This window comes from Mollisia scopiformis, assembly GCF_001500285.1.
Source record: "Mollisia scopiformis unplaced genomic scaffold LY89scaffold_18, whole genome shotgun sequence".
NCBI lineage: Eukaryota > Fungi > Ascomycota > Leotiomycetes > Helotiales > Mollisiaceae > Mollisia > Mollisia scopiformis.
In genome coordinates this window covers 282,508-298,322 of record NW_017263598.1, presented here as the reverse complement: position 1 = coordinate 298,322, position 15,815 = coordinate 282,508, and the positions used below count along the sequence as shown (strand labels likewise).

At 47.1% G+C, this 15,815-nt stretch overlaps 8 protein-coding genes across 8 annotated transcripts; 3 read left to right on the top strand and 5 right to left on the bottom strand.

The window, feature by feature from the left end:
* Window positions 1–453: 453 nt before the first annotated feature.
* On the bottom strand, window positions 454–1,343 carry LY89DRAFT_687122 (glutathione-dependent formaldehyde-activating enzyme). The gene has a single exon (XM_018215431.1). It carries the CDS (start codon window positions 1,258–1,260, stop codon window positions 697–699), a length of 564 nt encoding a protein of 187 aa, XP_018068102.1. The 5' UTR covers window positions 1,261–1,343; the 3' UTR covers window positions 454–696.
* A 616-nt stretch (window positions 1,344–1,959) lies between these two features.
* Window positions 1,960–3,969, bottom strand: LY89DRAFT_672034 (putative MFS transporter; the record flags this gene model as incomplete). The annotated part of the gene is made up of 6 exons (XM_018213252.1): window positions 1,960–1,962; window positions 2,011–2,358; window positions 2,435–3,007; window positions 3,056–3,235; window positions 3,298–3,684; window positions 3,775–3,969. The coding sequence occupies 6 exons, from the start codon at window positions 3,967–3,969 to the stop codon at window positions 1,960–1,962; spliced, it is 1,686 nt and encodes a 561-aa protein (XP_018068101.1).
* Window positions 3,970–4,660: 691 nt separating this feature from the next.
* On the top strand, window positions 4,661–6,623 carry LY89DRAFT_784615 (cytochrome P450 alkane hydroxylase; the record flags this gene model as incomplete). The annotated part of the gene is made up of 6 exons (XM_018222802.1): window positions 4,661–4,891; window positions 4,944–5,190; window positions 5,249–5,870; window positions 5,923–6,053; window positions 6,119–6,397; window positions 6,454–6,623. The coding sequence occupies 6 exons, from the start codon at window positions 4,661–4,663 to the stop codon at window positions 6,621–6,623; spliced, it is 1,680 nt and encodes a 559-aa protein (XP_018068100.1).
* A 31-nt stretch (window positions 6,624–6,654) lies between these two features.
* On the bottom strand, window positions 6,655–8,834 carry LY89DRAFT_146513 (PLP-dependent transferase). The gene has a single exon (XM_018205358.1). It carries the CDS (start codon window positions 8,499–8,501, stop codon window positions 6,816–6,818), a length of 1,686 nt encoding a protein of 561 aa, XP_018068099.1. The 5' UTR covers window positions 8,502–8,834; the 3' UTR covers window positions 6,655–6,815.
* Window positions 8,835–10,170, top strand: LY89DRAFT_146514 (uncharacterized protein). The gene has a single exon (XM_018205359.1). It carries the CDS (start codon window positions 9,168–9,170, stop codon window positions 10,095–10,097), a length of 930 nt encoding a protein of 309 aa, XP_018068098.1. The 5' UTR covers window positions 8,835–9,167; the 3' UTR covers window positions 10,098–10,170.
* A 506-nt stretch (window positions 10,171–10,676) lies between these two features.
* Window positions 10,677–11,313, top strand: LY89DRAFT_687120 (uncharacterized protein). The gene has a single exon (XM_018215430.1). It carries the CDS (start codon window positions 10,694–10,696, stop codon window positions 11,243–11,245), a length of 552 nt encoding a protein of 183 aa, XP_018068097.1. The 5' UTR covers window positions 10,677–10,693; the 3' UTR covers window positions 11,246–11,313.
* A 340-nt stretch (window positions 11,314–11,653) lies between these two features.
* Window positions 11,654–12,800, bottom strand: LY89DRAFT_621380 (phosphotransferase enzyme family protein-like protein). The gene is made up of 2 exons (XM_018210947.1): window positions 12,353–12,800; window positions 11,654–12,302 (listed from the first exon to the last, which is right to left on the bottom strand). The coding sequence occupies exons 1-2, from the start codon at window positions 12,783–12,785 to the stop codon at window positions 11,863–11,865; spliced, it is 873 nt and encodes a 290-aa protein (XP_018068096.1). The 5' UTR covers window positions 12,786–12,800; the 3' UTR covers window positions 11,654–11,862.
* A 429-nt stretch (window positions 12,801–13,229) lies between these two features.
* On the bottom strand, window positions 13,230–15,459 carry LY89DRAFT_687118 (aspartate-tRNA ligase). The gene is made up of 3 exons (XM_018215429.1): window positions 14,468–15,459; window positions 14,056–14,420; window positions 13,230–14,010 (listed from the first exon to the last, which is right to left on the bottom strand). Exons 1-3 carry the CDS (start codon window positions 15,138–15,140, stop codon window positions 13,333–13,335), a joined length of 1,716 nt encoding a protein of 571 aa, XP_018068095.1. The 5' UTR covers window positions 15,141–15,459; the 3' UTR covers window positions 13,230–13,332.
* Between the last annotated feature and the right edge of the window lie 356 nt (window positions 15,460–15,815).

Below are 15,815 nucleotides of genomic sequence, written 5' to 3'. Positions count from 1 at the left end.
TTCTACTTTTAAAACTCTTCGGGATCTTTGTGAATCACAGTCTACGCGATGACTAAATCTATTTCATTCGCCTTGAGTCATCCAATTTGCATGGGCATATTCAATTGTTATTTGGACTGTGTTCCGTCACCGGCCTTTTCGGTACCCCACATTCTTTTTCTCCTCCTTCCACTATTATATCACAACACTGAACCCTAAAATTAAATAGAAACAACGAAGAAATATGTATTATACTTCCCCCGTTCGTTCGATAACAAAATTAATCTATAATGTTATTTCCAAGGGCAAGTTTTGACCACGTTTATTTTACTTCACCGAGGACTAGGTTTACTTTGGGAAAGGCTCGTTCGTGCTCTTCTTTTTTAGCTCCAAGTCCATTGGTACTTGAAAAAAATATCAATCGTTAAGTTTCTCATTAATATAGACTTGACTACTTATTTCTAAAATTATATTCTCTATATAAACTAATATTTAAACGACGTCTCGAGTTTAAGATACAGTATGCGAGTGCATCTAAAAATCGTTGTGATCAGTCAGTTCATTGACTAGCAACCAGAACCTTCCATGCTTTTAAGCTTAATTTTTGTATCACAGAACAAAGTGAAAAAAATCTCTCAATCAGCATCCTTTATTCGATTTTATCATTCCAAATTTCCTTTTTAATTGCATCCACGAACTCCCCCTCCACCCGGTGAATCATAGCTTCCCCAACTTCTTGCCCGTAAAAGTAGACAGAGCGTCCATAAGCGCCGGCGACAAAGCATCATACGGCTCTAACCCGAGTGATCTCAACCTCGCCCTCACACCATCCATCTCCTTGGGATCAAATCCCTGCTCAATAGTCGACGAAACAAACGCCGCAAACTGCGGCTCCTGCCACCCCTTCTCATCCGACAACTCCACATGCACAAAATCCAACCCCTTGAACGCATGATCCTGCTCAATGCGGCCCAACAAATGGACCCCGCAATGCTTACAAGCGTAGCGCTGGATGACGGCACTTTTGTCAACGACAACCAACTTGTCTCTGTTGGCGACGACTTTGACGTTCTCAACCGGGACGACGGCGATGATAGCGAAGAGTGCGCCCTTGGGCTTCCAGCATTTGGAACACCCGCAGACGTGGTTGTGGAGCACGTTGCTGGAGAGAGATACTTCCACTCTGTCGTTGCGGCAGTGGCAGTGTAGTTTTCCTCCTGGGAAATCGCTGCGTCCTTTTTTGAGGCCATTGTCGATTAGTGGATGGAGAGGAGGTGTCATTGTGTATTGTTTTATTGAATTTTTTTGGCCTGTTTCTGAGTAGAAGATAGATGTTGAGATCAGTGATCAAGTTGAGAATTGGCGAGAAAGAAAAAAGGAGGTGGGGTTTGTATACTTTGAGTATGACCCCTCTTTCTGTCATCCCGAATGATATCCGAGTGGGGCCTTCTCGCATGGGCGAATAACCACGCTTTTATCATATGCGAACCCCGCACTCAGAACGGGCAGGGGGAAAGTTACTTGAGAGAGTGAAGGGGAGTTTCATTCGTCTGACGATGAAGTGAGTGATGTGTGCTTAAGTACGATGTACCCCTTGATCATATGCTGACTTGCTAGTAATATGGAGACATAAGATCTCACTATTTTACTTCGAGGTGAGTGCGTAGACAGAATTCTTATTTTAACTCCACTTACAATTAAGCATTTTGATGTGGTTTAATTCAAGTGCTCTCCTCTTCAAGTTAAAGTAAAATAACTGAGTGGGAAGAAATAACATATGACCAAAGGGTAGATTGAACTTGCGCTTCCCGTCTTCACACTCAGATCTGAAGGTCAGAAAACTCAGAGTCTTGGCTCAGCAAAGTCTATATCATGAGACAGAATGAATGAGAGTTGATACGACATCGTGAGTGATAAAGAATGGTTGAGTTGAGCAACATACTAAATAAGCAGTGAGTTCGAAGTTTATACTTATTTGTATCACTAGAATAGTATGAAAATGCTTCAAAATTACATGATTAATTATTATACCTTCTCTTGACCTTCGTCTGAGTTACGTTCCTTGTCTTTCGCCCGATCTCCTAACACTTGTTCAGCATTATGTTTTACGTCCAACGAATATTCCTTCGCGAAAATACATGTACATGTCCCAACAGCAGCCGCAATGCATATCCCCAACCATATTCTTTTCAAGCCATCTGCATATGCCTCAGTAAGGCCTAGTCGCTGCTCTCCTTGTGGTAGTGTCTTGATTGTAGCCGCTAGTTCCACTGCATCATTAGTGTATTGCAGTGCTTGAGCAGCCAGCGTTGGGAACGAGAGCAGTTTTTTCCTCATCTCAGCTTGGAAAAGAGCTCCGCTTATGGCTATCCCTACTGTCTGTATAGATCACCATCTATTAGTATGGGCACTGTACATTGGGAGAAGGATGGAGAATATCTGAGGGAATACGTACACCACCAAGCGAGCGGAAGAAAGTGAACATTGCTATTGCAAATGCCGAGTCTTGCCCAAATGCCGTAGCAGCTGCTTGAATCGAAAAAGCCATTCCTGAGAACAACATTCCAGTTCCGATGCCGACTATAATGTTGATGCCGATCCAAACTGGTGTGGTGGTAGAAATATCCAAGAGAAGAAGCAGACCAGTACCGAGGGTGGTGAAGAACCACCCGCAGAGGATACTCCATTTGAAACGGCCCGTTCTTGACACTAAGATGCCGACGATAAGAGAGACAGGTGCGATACTTAGAGTCTCAGGAAGGACCGCAAGTCCAGACTGGGTCGGATTGGCGCTTTTTATTGCTTGGTAGTAGAGGGGTAAGTAAAATAGGAGAGACCAGAGAATGAAGCCGTGGAGAAAGGTCCCCAGGAATGTGACAGCAGCAGTGATATTTTTAAAAAGAGCAACGCAGAGGAAAGGAACTCTCGAGGTTAGGGATTCGTAGACGACGAAGATGATCGTTCCGAGTAAGCTAGTAGAGAGGAGGGTTATGATGCGCCAGTTGGCCCAAGGCCATATTACGCCTCCCTAAATCTCGTTAATATCAAAAGATTATTTGATCAATTTATGACTGACCAATGTGATAGATAGGAGCAGAGCTGTAAACGACGATATGAATAGCGCCAACCCTATCCAGTCGAACGCCTTCAGCTGTTTCCGCACCGAAACGGGATTTTTGAAGCGCATGTCCAGTAAGAGCGGGATCATTACACCAGCGACCGCACACAAGAGAACATTTATCCGAAAAATCCACCTCTATTCCAGCGAAGGAGAGATTAGCATATTCTTATATACTGAAGCGTTTACAATTCACTTACCCATTTATCATTATCCGCAAGCAAACCGCCTATCAATGGTCCACCCGCTGTTCCAACCGCCCAAGCCAAACTGATGACACCATACCATTTGCCTCTGACTCTCATCGGCACCAGATCCGTGACGATGACTTCGGTGAGGACGATAATGGCTCCGCTTCCCACACCTTGGAATGCACGTCCGACGGTTAGCACTTTGATGTTCTTCGCGAGTGCACCTGTGAAGCCACCCGTCGCAAAGAACAAGACTGCTAGAATCATCATAGGCTTGCGACCAAAGATTGACGAGAAGGATACGAATATTAGTTGGCAGACTGTTGATGTGAGGTTGAATGCTATCGAGGCCCAGATGGCTTGTGCTGTGGTGCCATGGATAGAGGTTGTTATCATCTGAGGTTTTGTGTCTAGTCAGCCATGAACGAGTATTGTTCCCGTGTTTTGAGTGTGTTGGTTTCTGGAGTTGAGAGGAGGGTGACATACTGGTAGAGCTGTTCCAAGACAAGTTCCATCTAATGCAGCTGCTAAGGCGAGAATACAGAGCGTAGCAAACACAAGATATAATTTCCAGTCGGCTTTAAAGTTATTTTCTATTAACTCTTTGTCCGAGTATTCATCTTCTTGGGTATCGCTGCCGAGCACTTTTAGAGAATCGCAAGGGATTTGTGTTGTCGACATTATGGCCCTGCTGCTGAGTATGAATAAGATGGGAGATTTGGTCGGACTTTAGTCTTTAAGTAAAGAACAATTGTCGTGTTTTTGTATTGAGAACCATGGGTCTCGTTAGACCAATCTACGCAAATAATGCAAGTGAAACTTCAAAAGCCGCAACGATATCGTAATGACATGAGGCTTGAGAAATTACAAATAACATTGAGAACGAAAAACTATTGCGCAAGCTTCAATTTATAAGATATTATTGGAATAAAGAAATTTCGTGGCGTTGCGTTTTGGTGTTGGCATTTCTGTGAGTCGTGGCTGTGCGGTCCAGTCCGGTCCGCTCCTACAGTCCGGCTCAGCCTGCCTCAGTCCAGTTCAATCCGATCCAACTCTCATTCACGACCAAACTCCAGGATTTCAACAGTCCATATTCCGAGAAAGTCGCTCAATTAATCCCAGGTAGGGTCTCATGGGCGATATTTTTAGAAGTGATGGACTGCAGATGGACTGGCCAACAGTCCGGAGCCGGACTGAAGATGACTTTCAAGCCTCTTGGTAGGATTATTGGGAAAACGATTTTGTCTTTCTTTCAATGCATCGTGGTGCGTTCAATGCAATCTGATCGCTATATATAAGTGAAGTCCTCTCATTAGGAGGAATGATCATCAGCTCACTAAAAATCCATTCGTCTCTTCACAACGACACAGTCATGGAGTCTTATAACAACACTTTCGGATCCGAACGAAACTCTTCTGAGAGCTTCTCCCATCTCGTTGAATTAGCTTCCTCCCAGCTTGTTGTCTTGCACTCACAAAAGCCTTCCAATGGCGACCTCTACCTCCTACATATTCGGAATTTCGCTACAGTCAAGGCATTAGCCTTAACAATCCTTTTAATTTTGATCTGCAAAATAATATTTTCTCAACTAAGTTGGAAGAATGTAAGTCACCACCGGAGAGAAACGTCTGGCAAAAGACTGACACCGATTCTAGGAAACGAAAGCGCTCGAGAAGCGATATGGATGCAAAGAACCTTCGCATCTCAAAACCCATTGGTTCTTTGGCATCGATAAGCCTCTCCAAGTCCTCGCTGCTGGTAAAGAAGGTCGAGTACTCCACTACTTTCGGTCACTCGTAGCAGAAGCGGGAAACACCTTCGAGTGGACAGTCCTCGGATCTCGAGTATGGGGAACTCAAGATCCCGAGAACATCAAAGCTGTCCTGAGTACACGGGAGAAGTGTAAGTATTGCCCATACAGTTTCATCAAGTAATGATGCTGATTAATTTTGGCATTCAGACTTTAGCCACGAAGTACGCCGTGAAGTTCTTTGCACCTTGATTGGCGATTCAATCTTCACCCAAGATGGAGCATCGTGGAGACACTCCCGAGCACTTCTCAAACCATCATTTTTCCAGAAACATTGCACCAATTCGACTTTGTTCGAAGAGCATGTAGACAACCTCATCGCTCGAATCCGCTGCGACTCGACAGTGGATCTTCAGCCCTTCTTCTTCTCACTCACTCTGGACGTGACCAGTGCGTTTATCTTTGGCAAATCTGTGTACAGTCTCACGCCAAGCCAGACTGAAGAAGAGGCGGAATTCAGTCGAGCGTTTCAGTACGCGCAAGTCTACCTTTCTAAGCGATACCAACTTGGTCGACTTTGCTGGTTGTTGAACGGCAAGGAGTTTCGCGAGTCCTGCAAAACAGTACACACATATGTTGACCAAATCGTCGACAATGCGATGCAAGAGAAGGCCAGAATAGCGTTGGACCCAGATTGCATCCAGGCTTCCAAACAAAACTTACTGGGAGAGCTGGTCTTCGATGTCTCCGATCCCATACAGGCTAGAGCTCATTTGATGCATTTGCTGTTGGCTGGGAGAGACACGACAGCTGGCTTACTCTCATGGACAATGTAAGACTTTTCTGTTTCAAGGTCATAGATGTGAAAACTAATCAGGCTTTAGGAGACTACTTAGTCGATACCAGGGAGTCCAGTCTCGTGTTCGAGATGAGATAGAAGCAACTTTTGAGTCTGACCCCATTGATGTAAACAAGACAAAGGACATGCCATACCTCACGTGCGTCCTGAAAGAAGGTAGGCTCCATTTTTCACTTACTCGAGTAGTCATCCGCATACCTTAATGCTTATCAATGTCTTAGTACTACGCCTCTACCCATCAGTACCAGTAAACTCGAGAACAGCAGCTGAAGATGTTGTACTCCCCGTTGGTGGTGGTGAAGATGGCAAGTCTCCAGTACTCGTCCGAAAAGGAGAAGACGTAGCTGTGTGCGTCTATTCTTTGCATCGTCGTACGGACCTTTACGGCTCCGATGCCGATGCCTTCCGACCTGAGCGGTGGGAGAATGGTGCTCTCGATCATGTTGAGAAGTCGTACGGATATCTCCCATTCCATGGAGGTCGTCGAGTATGTCCTGGTCGTAAGTGGACATCTTGTATTCGTGCTAAATGCACCATAGCTAACATTTTGGACAAGGTCAATTCGCGCTTGCAGAAGCTTCGTATACAATTGTGAGGCTGCTGACAGCTTTCCCAAAACTCAACGTCCCAGCAGGAACTACTTTTCCAGAAGTTGGGATGGAGAAACAAATATTGGGACTCACACTTTCGAGTGCAGATGGGTGTGTTGTTGAAATGAGTCGATGAATTTCTAACAGAGCTGGTCAGGCTTTTACCCTTGGGGTGCCCGGAGTTCTATGGAGTTCTCTGGAGTCTTTTTGTGTCCATATGTATAACTAATACTTCATAATGAAAATATTTACCAAGGCCCCCTCTTCTGGACATTCGAGACTGGATTTCCACTCCCATCTAAGAAATCGTTTACGTCATAACAGGAGGTCATGTTAAAGGAAGCTGCACGTCGCTCACACCCCTCTCAAGAACATCTTCAAGTCGCCACCTTGGACGTCTCTTATCCTCCCTAACTACAAATCTCTTCCAAAAGCCCGTCCTTGTATCAAGGTTTGTGAGGGAGGCACCACCACCAATACCACTCGAAAGTTTCAACAGCAGCAAATCGCCAACCTCATCACATGCTCTCAACACTCTATCCAGATCATCCTTCGTGTGTGCTGCAGACAAGCAAAGTCTAGCTCTTGCCGACTCCATTGGCGTTGCCGGGAATGCAACCACAACCGTGGCGATATTCCTCTTGAGCATCTCTCGCGAGAAAGCTGCAATCTTCGCTGTGTTGTATATCAAGAGTGGCACAACGGGCGAATCATCTTGACCATATATGATGAACCCCAACCGCTTCAAGCCGAGTCGGAGGTATCTGGAGTTGAATGCAAGTCTTCGCAGCCTTTGTTCACCCTCGGGTCCGGTCATGACATTCAACGCACTGGAGATCTGCTTGAGGATAGGAGGCGACGGTGCTTCTCCAAAATAGGTGTCAGGGCTCGAGAGGCGCAGTTTTGAGATCAATCCAATATCACCTGCGATATAACCACCGACAGCTCCAAAGGACTTGCTGAAAGTACCCATGAGAACATCTACCCTGGAGGGGCATATACCAAAGAAATCACATACGCCTCTTCCCCGAGGACCTATTGCTCCAATAGAGTGTGCTTCGTCCACAAAGAGGTAGCACTTGTACTTCTCTTTGAGAGCTACGATGCCCGGAAGATTGCACATTGTTCCCTCCATCGAATATATTCCTTCCACCACCACGAGAATCTTCTTCCAAGGCTTGACACTATCTGGTTGGCCCCCTGAGATGGCACGACGCAAGGATCTTTCCAAGTCATTCATATCATTATGGCGGAATGAGCGGATGGTCGCTCCCGATATTCGAGCACCCATCCGAAGAGAGGCGTGGTTCAGCTCATCTGAAAGGATCAAGCACTCTTCAGCCGCAAGACAAGGAAGGGTTGAACAATTGGTCTGGAATCCCATGGAGCACAGAAGAGCAGCCTCCTTGCCTACGAAAGCAGCAATTTGAGTTTCAACTTGGACCAAGAGGTCTGAAGTTCCAACACAAGTCTGTGAGCTGGCGTAGCTCAATCCATGACTTCGAATCACCTTTTCTACTGCATCTGAGCACCTATCATTCGATCTAGCGAAGCCGAGATAGTTGTACGATGCCATGTTCAGAGCCTGGACAGTCTTGCCAGTCAAGCGGTAGTGCTTATTGAAGTCATCCGATGTCCGTTCGAGCACTGACAAATACCTCCCCGGAACTCCCCTGCAAGGCCTCGCGAAGCAATCATCGATGCGCAGCTTCAGACGGCGGGTGAAGAAATCATCATAGTCGCTGTATAGTGGCGCATACCCATTCTGGACCTGGAGATGGAGATACTCATTCGCTTTGAAGCGGCGGCCAAAGAAATCTCGTATTCGTCCAAAGACAATGAGAATTAGGACGCCAAGGTAGGTCGTGAGGATGATGTAGAATGGCGGCGCATCCATTCTTGTTACAGGGAAAACGACATTCTCAGGGTGTGGCTTGCACACAAATTCGTGAGCTTGGGACCCGTGATGGCCGTACTCTGCCTCGCCGTCGTCTCGTGGCTTCGATATTGTCATTTCGACAGCGCCGCGAAGGATCTTCCCCAGAACAATAGAGCCAGGTCGATTTGGGTCTTCGATCCTTCAAATCTGAGAAGAGAATGGGGAGAAGAGACATTCTCCCGTCAGCATATCTATTATCATGGATAATTGTACCTTGCTTCTCTTGCGACGACTGCGCCCCAATCATAGGCCTTAGCGTAAGCGCCCTGATTGCACGACTCCACAGCCGCAGAGCTTCTCTTCTTTCGTTCTGCGATACCGATACCACCTCTCATTGCAAAGCTATGGCGGTCAGAACGATGTGACTGTGATCCAGGTACTGTGCCGCTGCACGATTTCCAGGCGGCCTGCTCACAGCGAGAGCCATGGCCTTGGGAAGGTCTTCGAGGCGTGAGACTTTATTTTTACACTCTTATCACTGGTTTCCAGTTCACTTGGAGACCAAGTATGTGAGGCTTGGACGTGATGTGGAAATGAGGCCCAGAAGGATCGTTCCCGAGTCCAGGCATCGTTCTCTCCAGGTTGGCAGATTGGACCAAAATTAGGATTCTGAGCATTCTCGAACCCGAGAACAAATACTGGTCCTTTCAGTCAGATTTATTGTACGGAGTACATAAGGAGAGCCACGGGTACCACAAAATTCGATGCAACATTTGCGTGCCTGCATATGCATGATAAAAAATGGCGCTAGTTTCATCCGAACAGTCCCCTATTTTCCAACTTCTGGACCTCGCTTTCGCACCAATGGGTCTCGAGCCCGATAATCAGTTCCAGCATCTCAACTTTTCGGTTTTTGGTTCCCCTCAATCATCTCCTCCAGCGTTCCCAGATCCAATTTTCTCGTCCTCAAGATCTCGACCTCGATCTCCAGTAGCGAAGCGATCTTGGATCTGGGCTCATCATGCACCAAATTCGCGAAAATTTCATACCGGCACCCACAGCCACTGGGATTGCGCATACTGCTCCAAAAGCTTCAAACTAGTTTCCGGAACAGGCAAACCAATGAGACATCTTGAGATTGCTCATGGGATTTTAAGGCCCGCCAAGAGAGTGGCTGGCGTAACATGTTCTGCTTCGACATCACTAGCATCTGAGAGATTTACGAGCCAAATTTCTGGTATAAACAAGGAAAGCTGGAATGTTAGCAAAGAGCAAATGTCACTGGATCCGCATTTTGCTTCTTGTACAGATTACTGCGGAGACAATGGCTGTAGTGGGGCCTTTTCAAACGATATGGATATATGGTTGGACTGCTCGCATTCGGGCTTCGAGTCCCATACCTCTGAAACCGCATCGATATCTCCAACCGCAACTTCAATTTCTACATTTGACAGCGGTTTCGAGGATACTTTCTCTTCTGCCGAATCGTCACCCAGTTCATATATGGACCATGGATCAAACTCGCTTTCTCGATCCCCTCCCACAAAATCTGCCTCATTTACAACAAGGCGGTCTTGGATCTGGCAGCATCATGAGAGCTTTTCTTGGAATGACGAGGGGAGCTCGGATTCCGATTGGAGGTGTGCGTACTGCTGGAAAGTGTACAGGAAGAGTTCCGGTACTGGGAAAGGAATGAAGCATTTGAGGGATGCTCATGGCTTTGTTTGTTAAATCTTCCGAGGAGAGATGGACAACATTGTATTTATATCCCGTCGACTCAAGCCAATTGAGAATACCAAATTCACGATCTAGTCAACCTCGAGCACCTATTAGTCTCTTTTGAGTGTGTTGCCATGAGTTCTCTGGAATCTTTCATATCATAGTCCAGAAGATCTGGGGGCTCGCAGACCATAGCTCATAGTCCTTCTCCGGTTTATCGTCTTGATGACTGTTCTGTGCGCAAGGCTCGTCCCAACTCCAGACAATCTCGTCCATGCATGAGAGATATCCGGTAGATACATTTGCTTAGATTGTGCCAGTTGGAAAAGTTTCATTGATAGATGTTAGAAGGAGAACACCCAACGAGGAGTCAGCATCCTTGAGACCAGTCTAGTTGTCGAATGACGAGTGTGTTTTTCCTTCTGTGTGAACATTGTCAATGGAATTAAAGTGATTACTACTGTCCTTGGAAACATGACGACTAGGTAGGTAGGTAGTGTCCGTTGGATATCACGTGACTAGATCTTAGTTGTTGCCTGAGGCCCTCAATCTTCCCGCACAAATTCCTGTCCTAGTCCACTCTTCTGAGTTGTCCTCAACGCTTCATCATGGAGCCAAACAACGATGTAAATAAGAGCCCATCTACCAACAAGAACAGACCATCTGCTGAGGAGGCCGACCTAATCGACAGAGATCAAAAACTATCCCTAATCAACCGCAAATTCCTAAGCGGACGAGCGTTCGAACCACCTCCGGATCGTGACAATTTCCTTGGCTTCCGCCCACAGTACTTCTTCTTCTACGGCTCTCTTATGGATGCTAGGCAACTTCGCAAGATACTTCAGCTCCAAGAAACTCCCGTCCTTCAATCCGCCAGCATTGTAGGATGGGATATAATGCTTTGGGGCCAATATCCTGCTTTGATCTTCAAAGCTAATACCGTTACTCATGGAATGGCTTACGAGGTTCAGAAGGAGGAACATGTTGAATACCTGATGCGCTACGAGACAGACGCTTACAGGGTCAAGGGATGCAAGATCAAATTGGCGGATGGAAGAGAGTTGGCTGGAAAGACTTTCATTTGGAATGCAGGAAAGGAGTTATTGAAGGAAGGAAATTTCAATCTAAAGGACTGGCAGATAGAGCAGCTAGAGAAGTAGTTACCGAGTAACTGAGCCTGTGCTACCTCTCACTAAACCAGACTTTTTACTTGTGTCACTGACTGATGAAGGAGATGATCCTGCACATTGTGTGATGCCTGGTGCCAGGTGTTGCTTGTAAACGACCCAGAACTTGTCCATCAGTCGATCGATCATGACTCGGCGTAAAAGCTCCCTCGCTGGTGGTAGTATGCCACCTACAGCATCACTTTTCTCACGAGATGCCAGATCGCTGGCATAGCTTTTCAATGAATCGTAGAGATCATCTTTACTGGCAGATACTGCAGAGTAAATACTATCTTCTTCCGCGACATCATCGGCACTAATCTCTGCACTACTCTCTCTTTTGTCTTCTTCATTCGTTCTTGGACAATAGGTTGAAACCCGCTGGGAACGGCGGCTGGGAATGTGGGGGTTCCCAAAGGGATATTGCTTGTAGCCGTCGTCGACTTCAGGTTACTTCCGTCATAAGAGAGCAAAGGGGATATAGAACGCTCCATGGGCGATGAAAGTTTAGTGGTTGGGCGGTTAGTAAGACTGGTCGGTTACCTGGTCAAAACGAGTACCTAGCCAAGAGACCTCGTATTGCGTTGACTCTGCCAACATTCCTCCTGTTATTAGCATCCAAAAGATTGGGCATAGAAGTTCCAAGCGTCATAACACTCTGGAATGTCCACAAATCGCGGTATATATTGAGTGTTCCACTCTCCATTATACTCAGCCGTATAATTAGCTTTACAGTATTCCCAGTAATCCGGGTACCAACCGGATTGATGCCAATCAATAATGGCAACAACACGATAGGGCGCATCGGACGTAACCAAGATATTGCTAGGATGAAGATCAGCATGAGTGAAGGTGACAGGCGAATTATCGGGAAGTGAGTCGCGGAATGGATCAGGAATGAGAGAAGGATCCGGCCAATGCATTTCCAATCCCTGTTTCGTCAAGAAGGAGCGCCAATCGTGGAATTCCTTGACTGAAAAGAAAGGGCCAGCGGGGGGCTTCGTCTCGTCCGTGAACATGATATCAAGAAGAGGTTGGCGGTTGATGCGGCCTTCAAGAATTAGCTTATGGGTATGTCAATAGTCTCAAAAAAGCTCCCACCTAGGAATTGATTCTCCGGATCTTGTTTCAAGCTTCGCAGCCCCGATAACATCACCCGAAGCTGGCCACAAACATCTATCCTCTCGGGTTTCGATAGCGACTTCCATTTGTTCTCAAGCGTTTCGCCTTGGATAAGCTCCATATATATGAAGAACTCTCCACCATCTTCACACCAGCCATACAATTCAGGAACAGGTACTTGGTCAGGCAGAAATCTGCGGATTACCCAGAGACACAGGGCTTCCGCGATGGTGATCTCTCTTCCGTATTTGACAACAAGTTTTAAATTTTCGAATCGAACAGTCATAGATCTTGACAGGTGGCGGGCTTTTTGAGCGGCGCGGATAGCAGGCGAAGGCAGAGAAGAATTTGGTCCATTCTCAGAAAAGTATGCTGATTCTTTAAACATGACCGATGAGTCTGATGGGAGCATTTTAACTGAGATGCTGCGACCAGCATTGTCGCTTGTAGACGTTGTACTCATTATTGCAGGGATGCCCAGAATTGCGCTCAAGAGCTGTGGAAGTTTGGATTTCGCGGAGTACTTTAGGGCGATTAAAAGATCACACTCGGCTAAGTATCTCATGTGATATGAAATGATTGAACAGGGCACTTTCTTTCTCCCGTTACCAGCTCGCGATATGTTCCTACTGTTGTACAGACTTTGGTTCGTGAAATGCTCAACCTCAATGAGATGTTGCATAGCAAGAGTTACCTAGGTATTGAAGTGTGCAAGGAAGGCACGTGATCAATGGTCAGTTGTGTATTTTGACTTAGTATGACAATAGCCTCACTCAAGGTAAAACGGGGCCTAAGCCCTACTGTGTAGAAGATTGTCTATTTAGCTAAGCTATCTATGCTAGCAGGATCAACTTTTCGCTCCTCATAGTCTCCATAATTACTGACCCGACAACATAATCCTTTCTCTCGAATCCGCTTGTTCCACCATCTTATTCGCTATTCATAATTCCCCGAATAACCTAAGGACTCAATCTCTTCGGCGTCCTGGGATAGTCGCAAACCAAATGCACACTAGGCAAGTTCAAATACCAAGCAACCACTCTGTCCAACCCAATACCACCACCGCCATGAGGCGGGACACCTACGCTCCTGAACACATCAACGTACTCCTTGATACCAGGTTGATTGGGATCAAGGCCCTTTCTTCGAATCATAGCCTCTAGCTCGTGCGGAAGATGCAGACGCTGACCACCAGAAAGGATCTCCTGGCCTCGCATCATGAAATCGTAAGCGTTTGTGACCTCCGGGTTCGCTGGGTCGGGCATGGCGTAGAAGGGTCTAGCGGCAACGGGAAACTTGTCCAGGACGTAGAAATCGGTGTTGTACTTCTTTCTGACCAGGGCGCCCAGGGCTTTCTCTTGGGGAGTGGACATATCCTCGTCGTCTTTGACGTCTTCGAATTCGGGTGGGCCTTCGGAACGGAGGAGTGCTTGGCCTTCGGCGAAGGTGAGACGGACTTCTTTGCCATCTTTAGGGAGGAGGAATTCTTCTGAGGGGTATACGGAGCGGACGAGTTCGATTTCTTCGCGGTATTGGGTGGAGAGGCCTTTGAAGATGTGGAGGAGAACGGCTTCGAGCATGTGCATGACTTCGTGGTAATGCTCCTCGATTTCCATTTCCAGATCAAGACCAATAAACTAGTTCTGTTAGCAGAGTACAGACCACACTAGGGGAAAACAAACCTCAGTCATGTGTCTAGGCGTATTCGAATTCTCGGCTCTGAACACGGGACCAACACAGTAGACACGCTTTCGGCCACCCGCGATTTCAAATTGCTTGTAGAATTGGGGCGATTGTGCCAGGAATGCCTCCTTTTCGAAATAAGGTAGTCGGAAGACGTTTGCTCCACCTTCAGAAGCAGCACCAATCAAACTCGGAGGGTGGAATTTCTTGAATCGGTGTGCTCTTAGGTATTCGCAGAATAGATCCTCCACCGCAATTCGGATATCGGCAATAGCTTGAGAGACAGGAGCTCGCTTGTGCATAGCTGGGTTATTGAGATGTGTAGCCAAGCTAGCAACAGGTGTGCCTTCGTTAATGCTGAGTCCTGTAAACAATTAGTCCTGCCCAAACAAAGTACCCCCCAAAACGTACCTTCAACACCAGCCTCCTCCTTCGTCTCCTCCTCCGCCAAACTCCCCACAGCTCTACTCGCAGCTCCCAACCCCAAACCGAGCGTCTCAGGCGCCGGAGCAACGAGATAGCACTTCACCAAATGCAACTCAAACCCACTAACCTTCGTACTCTTGACCGGCTCCAACGGCTTCTGCACACTCGCCTCCACCACCACAAAACTCTCCAACTTCAGCCCCCCAATCCACTTCACCATCTGCCTACTAACCGGCTTCCCCTCCGCACTCGCACTCACCACCCCCTGCACCGTCCAATTCCCCTCCTCCCTCAACTCCACAAACGCCATCTTCGCCCCCTGCATCCTTGCATTCTGTATCCACGCCCTAACCTTGACCGTCTTGCCCACATGCTCCTCTCCCAGCTCACGCAGATGGATCTGCGGGGCAGGAATAGAGGTCGTGTGCGTGATCTCGCCGTAATTCTCCTTCGCGAGGTCCTCGGTGGCTCCGCCGCTGCCGGAAGCTTGAGCTTGAGCCTCGCGTTCAGCTGCTTTGCGTGCCTTTTCTGCTTCTTTTTTGGCTTTGGCTTCCGCTTTCTTGGCTCCTTTCTTCGATTGGGAGGCTTCGCCCTCGCCGGCCGCGGGGGTGAGCGCGGGGTCGGTGGGGATGGGGGTTTCTTTTGGTGGTTCTGCCATGGTGTAATTGAGGTTTGGTTATTGTTGTATGGTGAGGGAAGGAAATTTGAGGGCGGGAGGAGAGGTTGGGTTTATGTAGGAGGGAAAAAGAGACAACGTGAGGTGGGTGGAGTCATGCCGTTGCAGAGTCAATCGGTGGAAAATGGCGCTAGCGCACCTAACGTTTTTCCAAGCGAATTTTACCCCTCCAGCGAGGCTGACAAGGCTGAGATGTGGGCAATATCGAACGCAATCGTTTGGAAGTTGCATGGTTGAGGACGGAAATACCTCTTGCCAATTATATCTAATCTAAAAGAACAATTTCTGTTGACAATTGATGATTACAAACTGTTGTCAAAAGATTGCTCTCTTTCACGATCCTGGCATCCCATGCTCGAGAAATCACTCCACCTTCGAGCTCGTGTAGGCAGTAAGTCTCACCTAGAAATCATGATATTTGAAAAGCCTATTCTCAGCCATATTCTAATCACGAGCACCGGAGCATCAGATCGCTTATATCTTACAACTAGCATTAATCATTATCGCTAAGGAAAGCCTTGGAGAAAAAGCAAACCTAAGAACCATAGAAGGCTTAGGCAACGCTCATCCAACGCCAATGTCCCCATGTCCACGCAATGCATTAGTGAAAAGCAAACCATCGAAGAAGCCATCTTTTCCTCCCATAGGCCGTGAAAC

Bases quoted from the DNA above. Each gene is read 5' to 3' on its own strand.
- LY89DRAFT_146513 (XM_018205358.1), bottom strand. From the start codon at position 8,501: ATGACAATATCGAAGCCACGAGACGACGGCGAGGCAGAGTACGGCCAT.
- LY89DRAFT_621380 (XM_018210947.1), bottom strand. From the start codon at position 12,785: ATGCTCCCATCAGACTCATCGGTCATGTTTAAAGAATCAGCATACTTT. The intron at 12,303-12,352 runs GTGGGAGCTTTT...TAATTCTTGAAG, and splicing joins TCCGGAGAATCAATTCCTAG to GCCGCATCAACCGCCAACCT.
- LY89DRAFT_687120 (XM_018215430.1), top strand. From the start codon at position 10,694: ATGGAGCCAAACAACGATGTAAATAAGAGCCCATCTACCAACAAGAAC.
- LY89DRAFT_146514 (XM_018205359.1), top strand. From the start codon at position 9,168: ATGGCGCTAGTTTCATCCGAACAGTCCCCTATTTTCCAACTTCTGGAC.
- LY89DRAFT_687122 (XM_018215431.1), bottom strand. From the start codon at position 1,260: ATGACACCTCCTCTCCATCCACTAATCGACAATGGCCTCAAAAAAGGA.
- LY89DRAFT_687118 (XM_018215429.1), bottom strand. From the start codon at position 15,140: ATGGCAGAACCACCAAAAGAAACCCCCATCCCCACCGACCCCGCGCTC. The intron at 14,421-14,467 runs GTACGTTTTGGG...AATTGTTTACAG, and splicing joins GGAGGAGGCTGGTGTTGAAG to GACTCAGCATTAACGAAGGC. The intron at 14,011-14,055 runs GTTTGTTTTCCC...TAACAGAACTAG, and splicing joins CGCCTAGACACATGACTGAG to TTTATTGGTCTTGATCTGGA.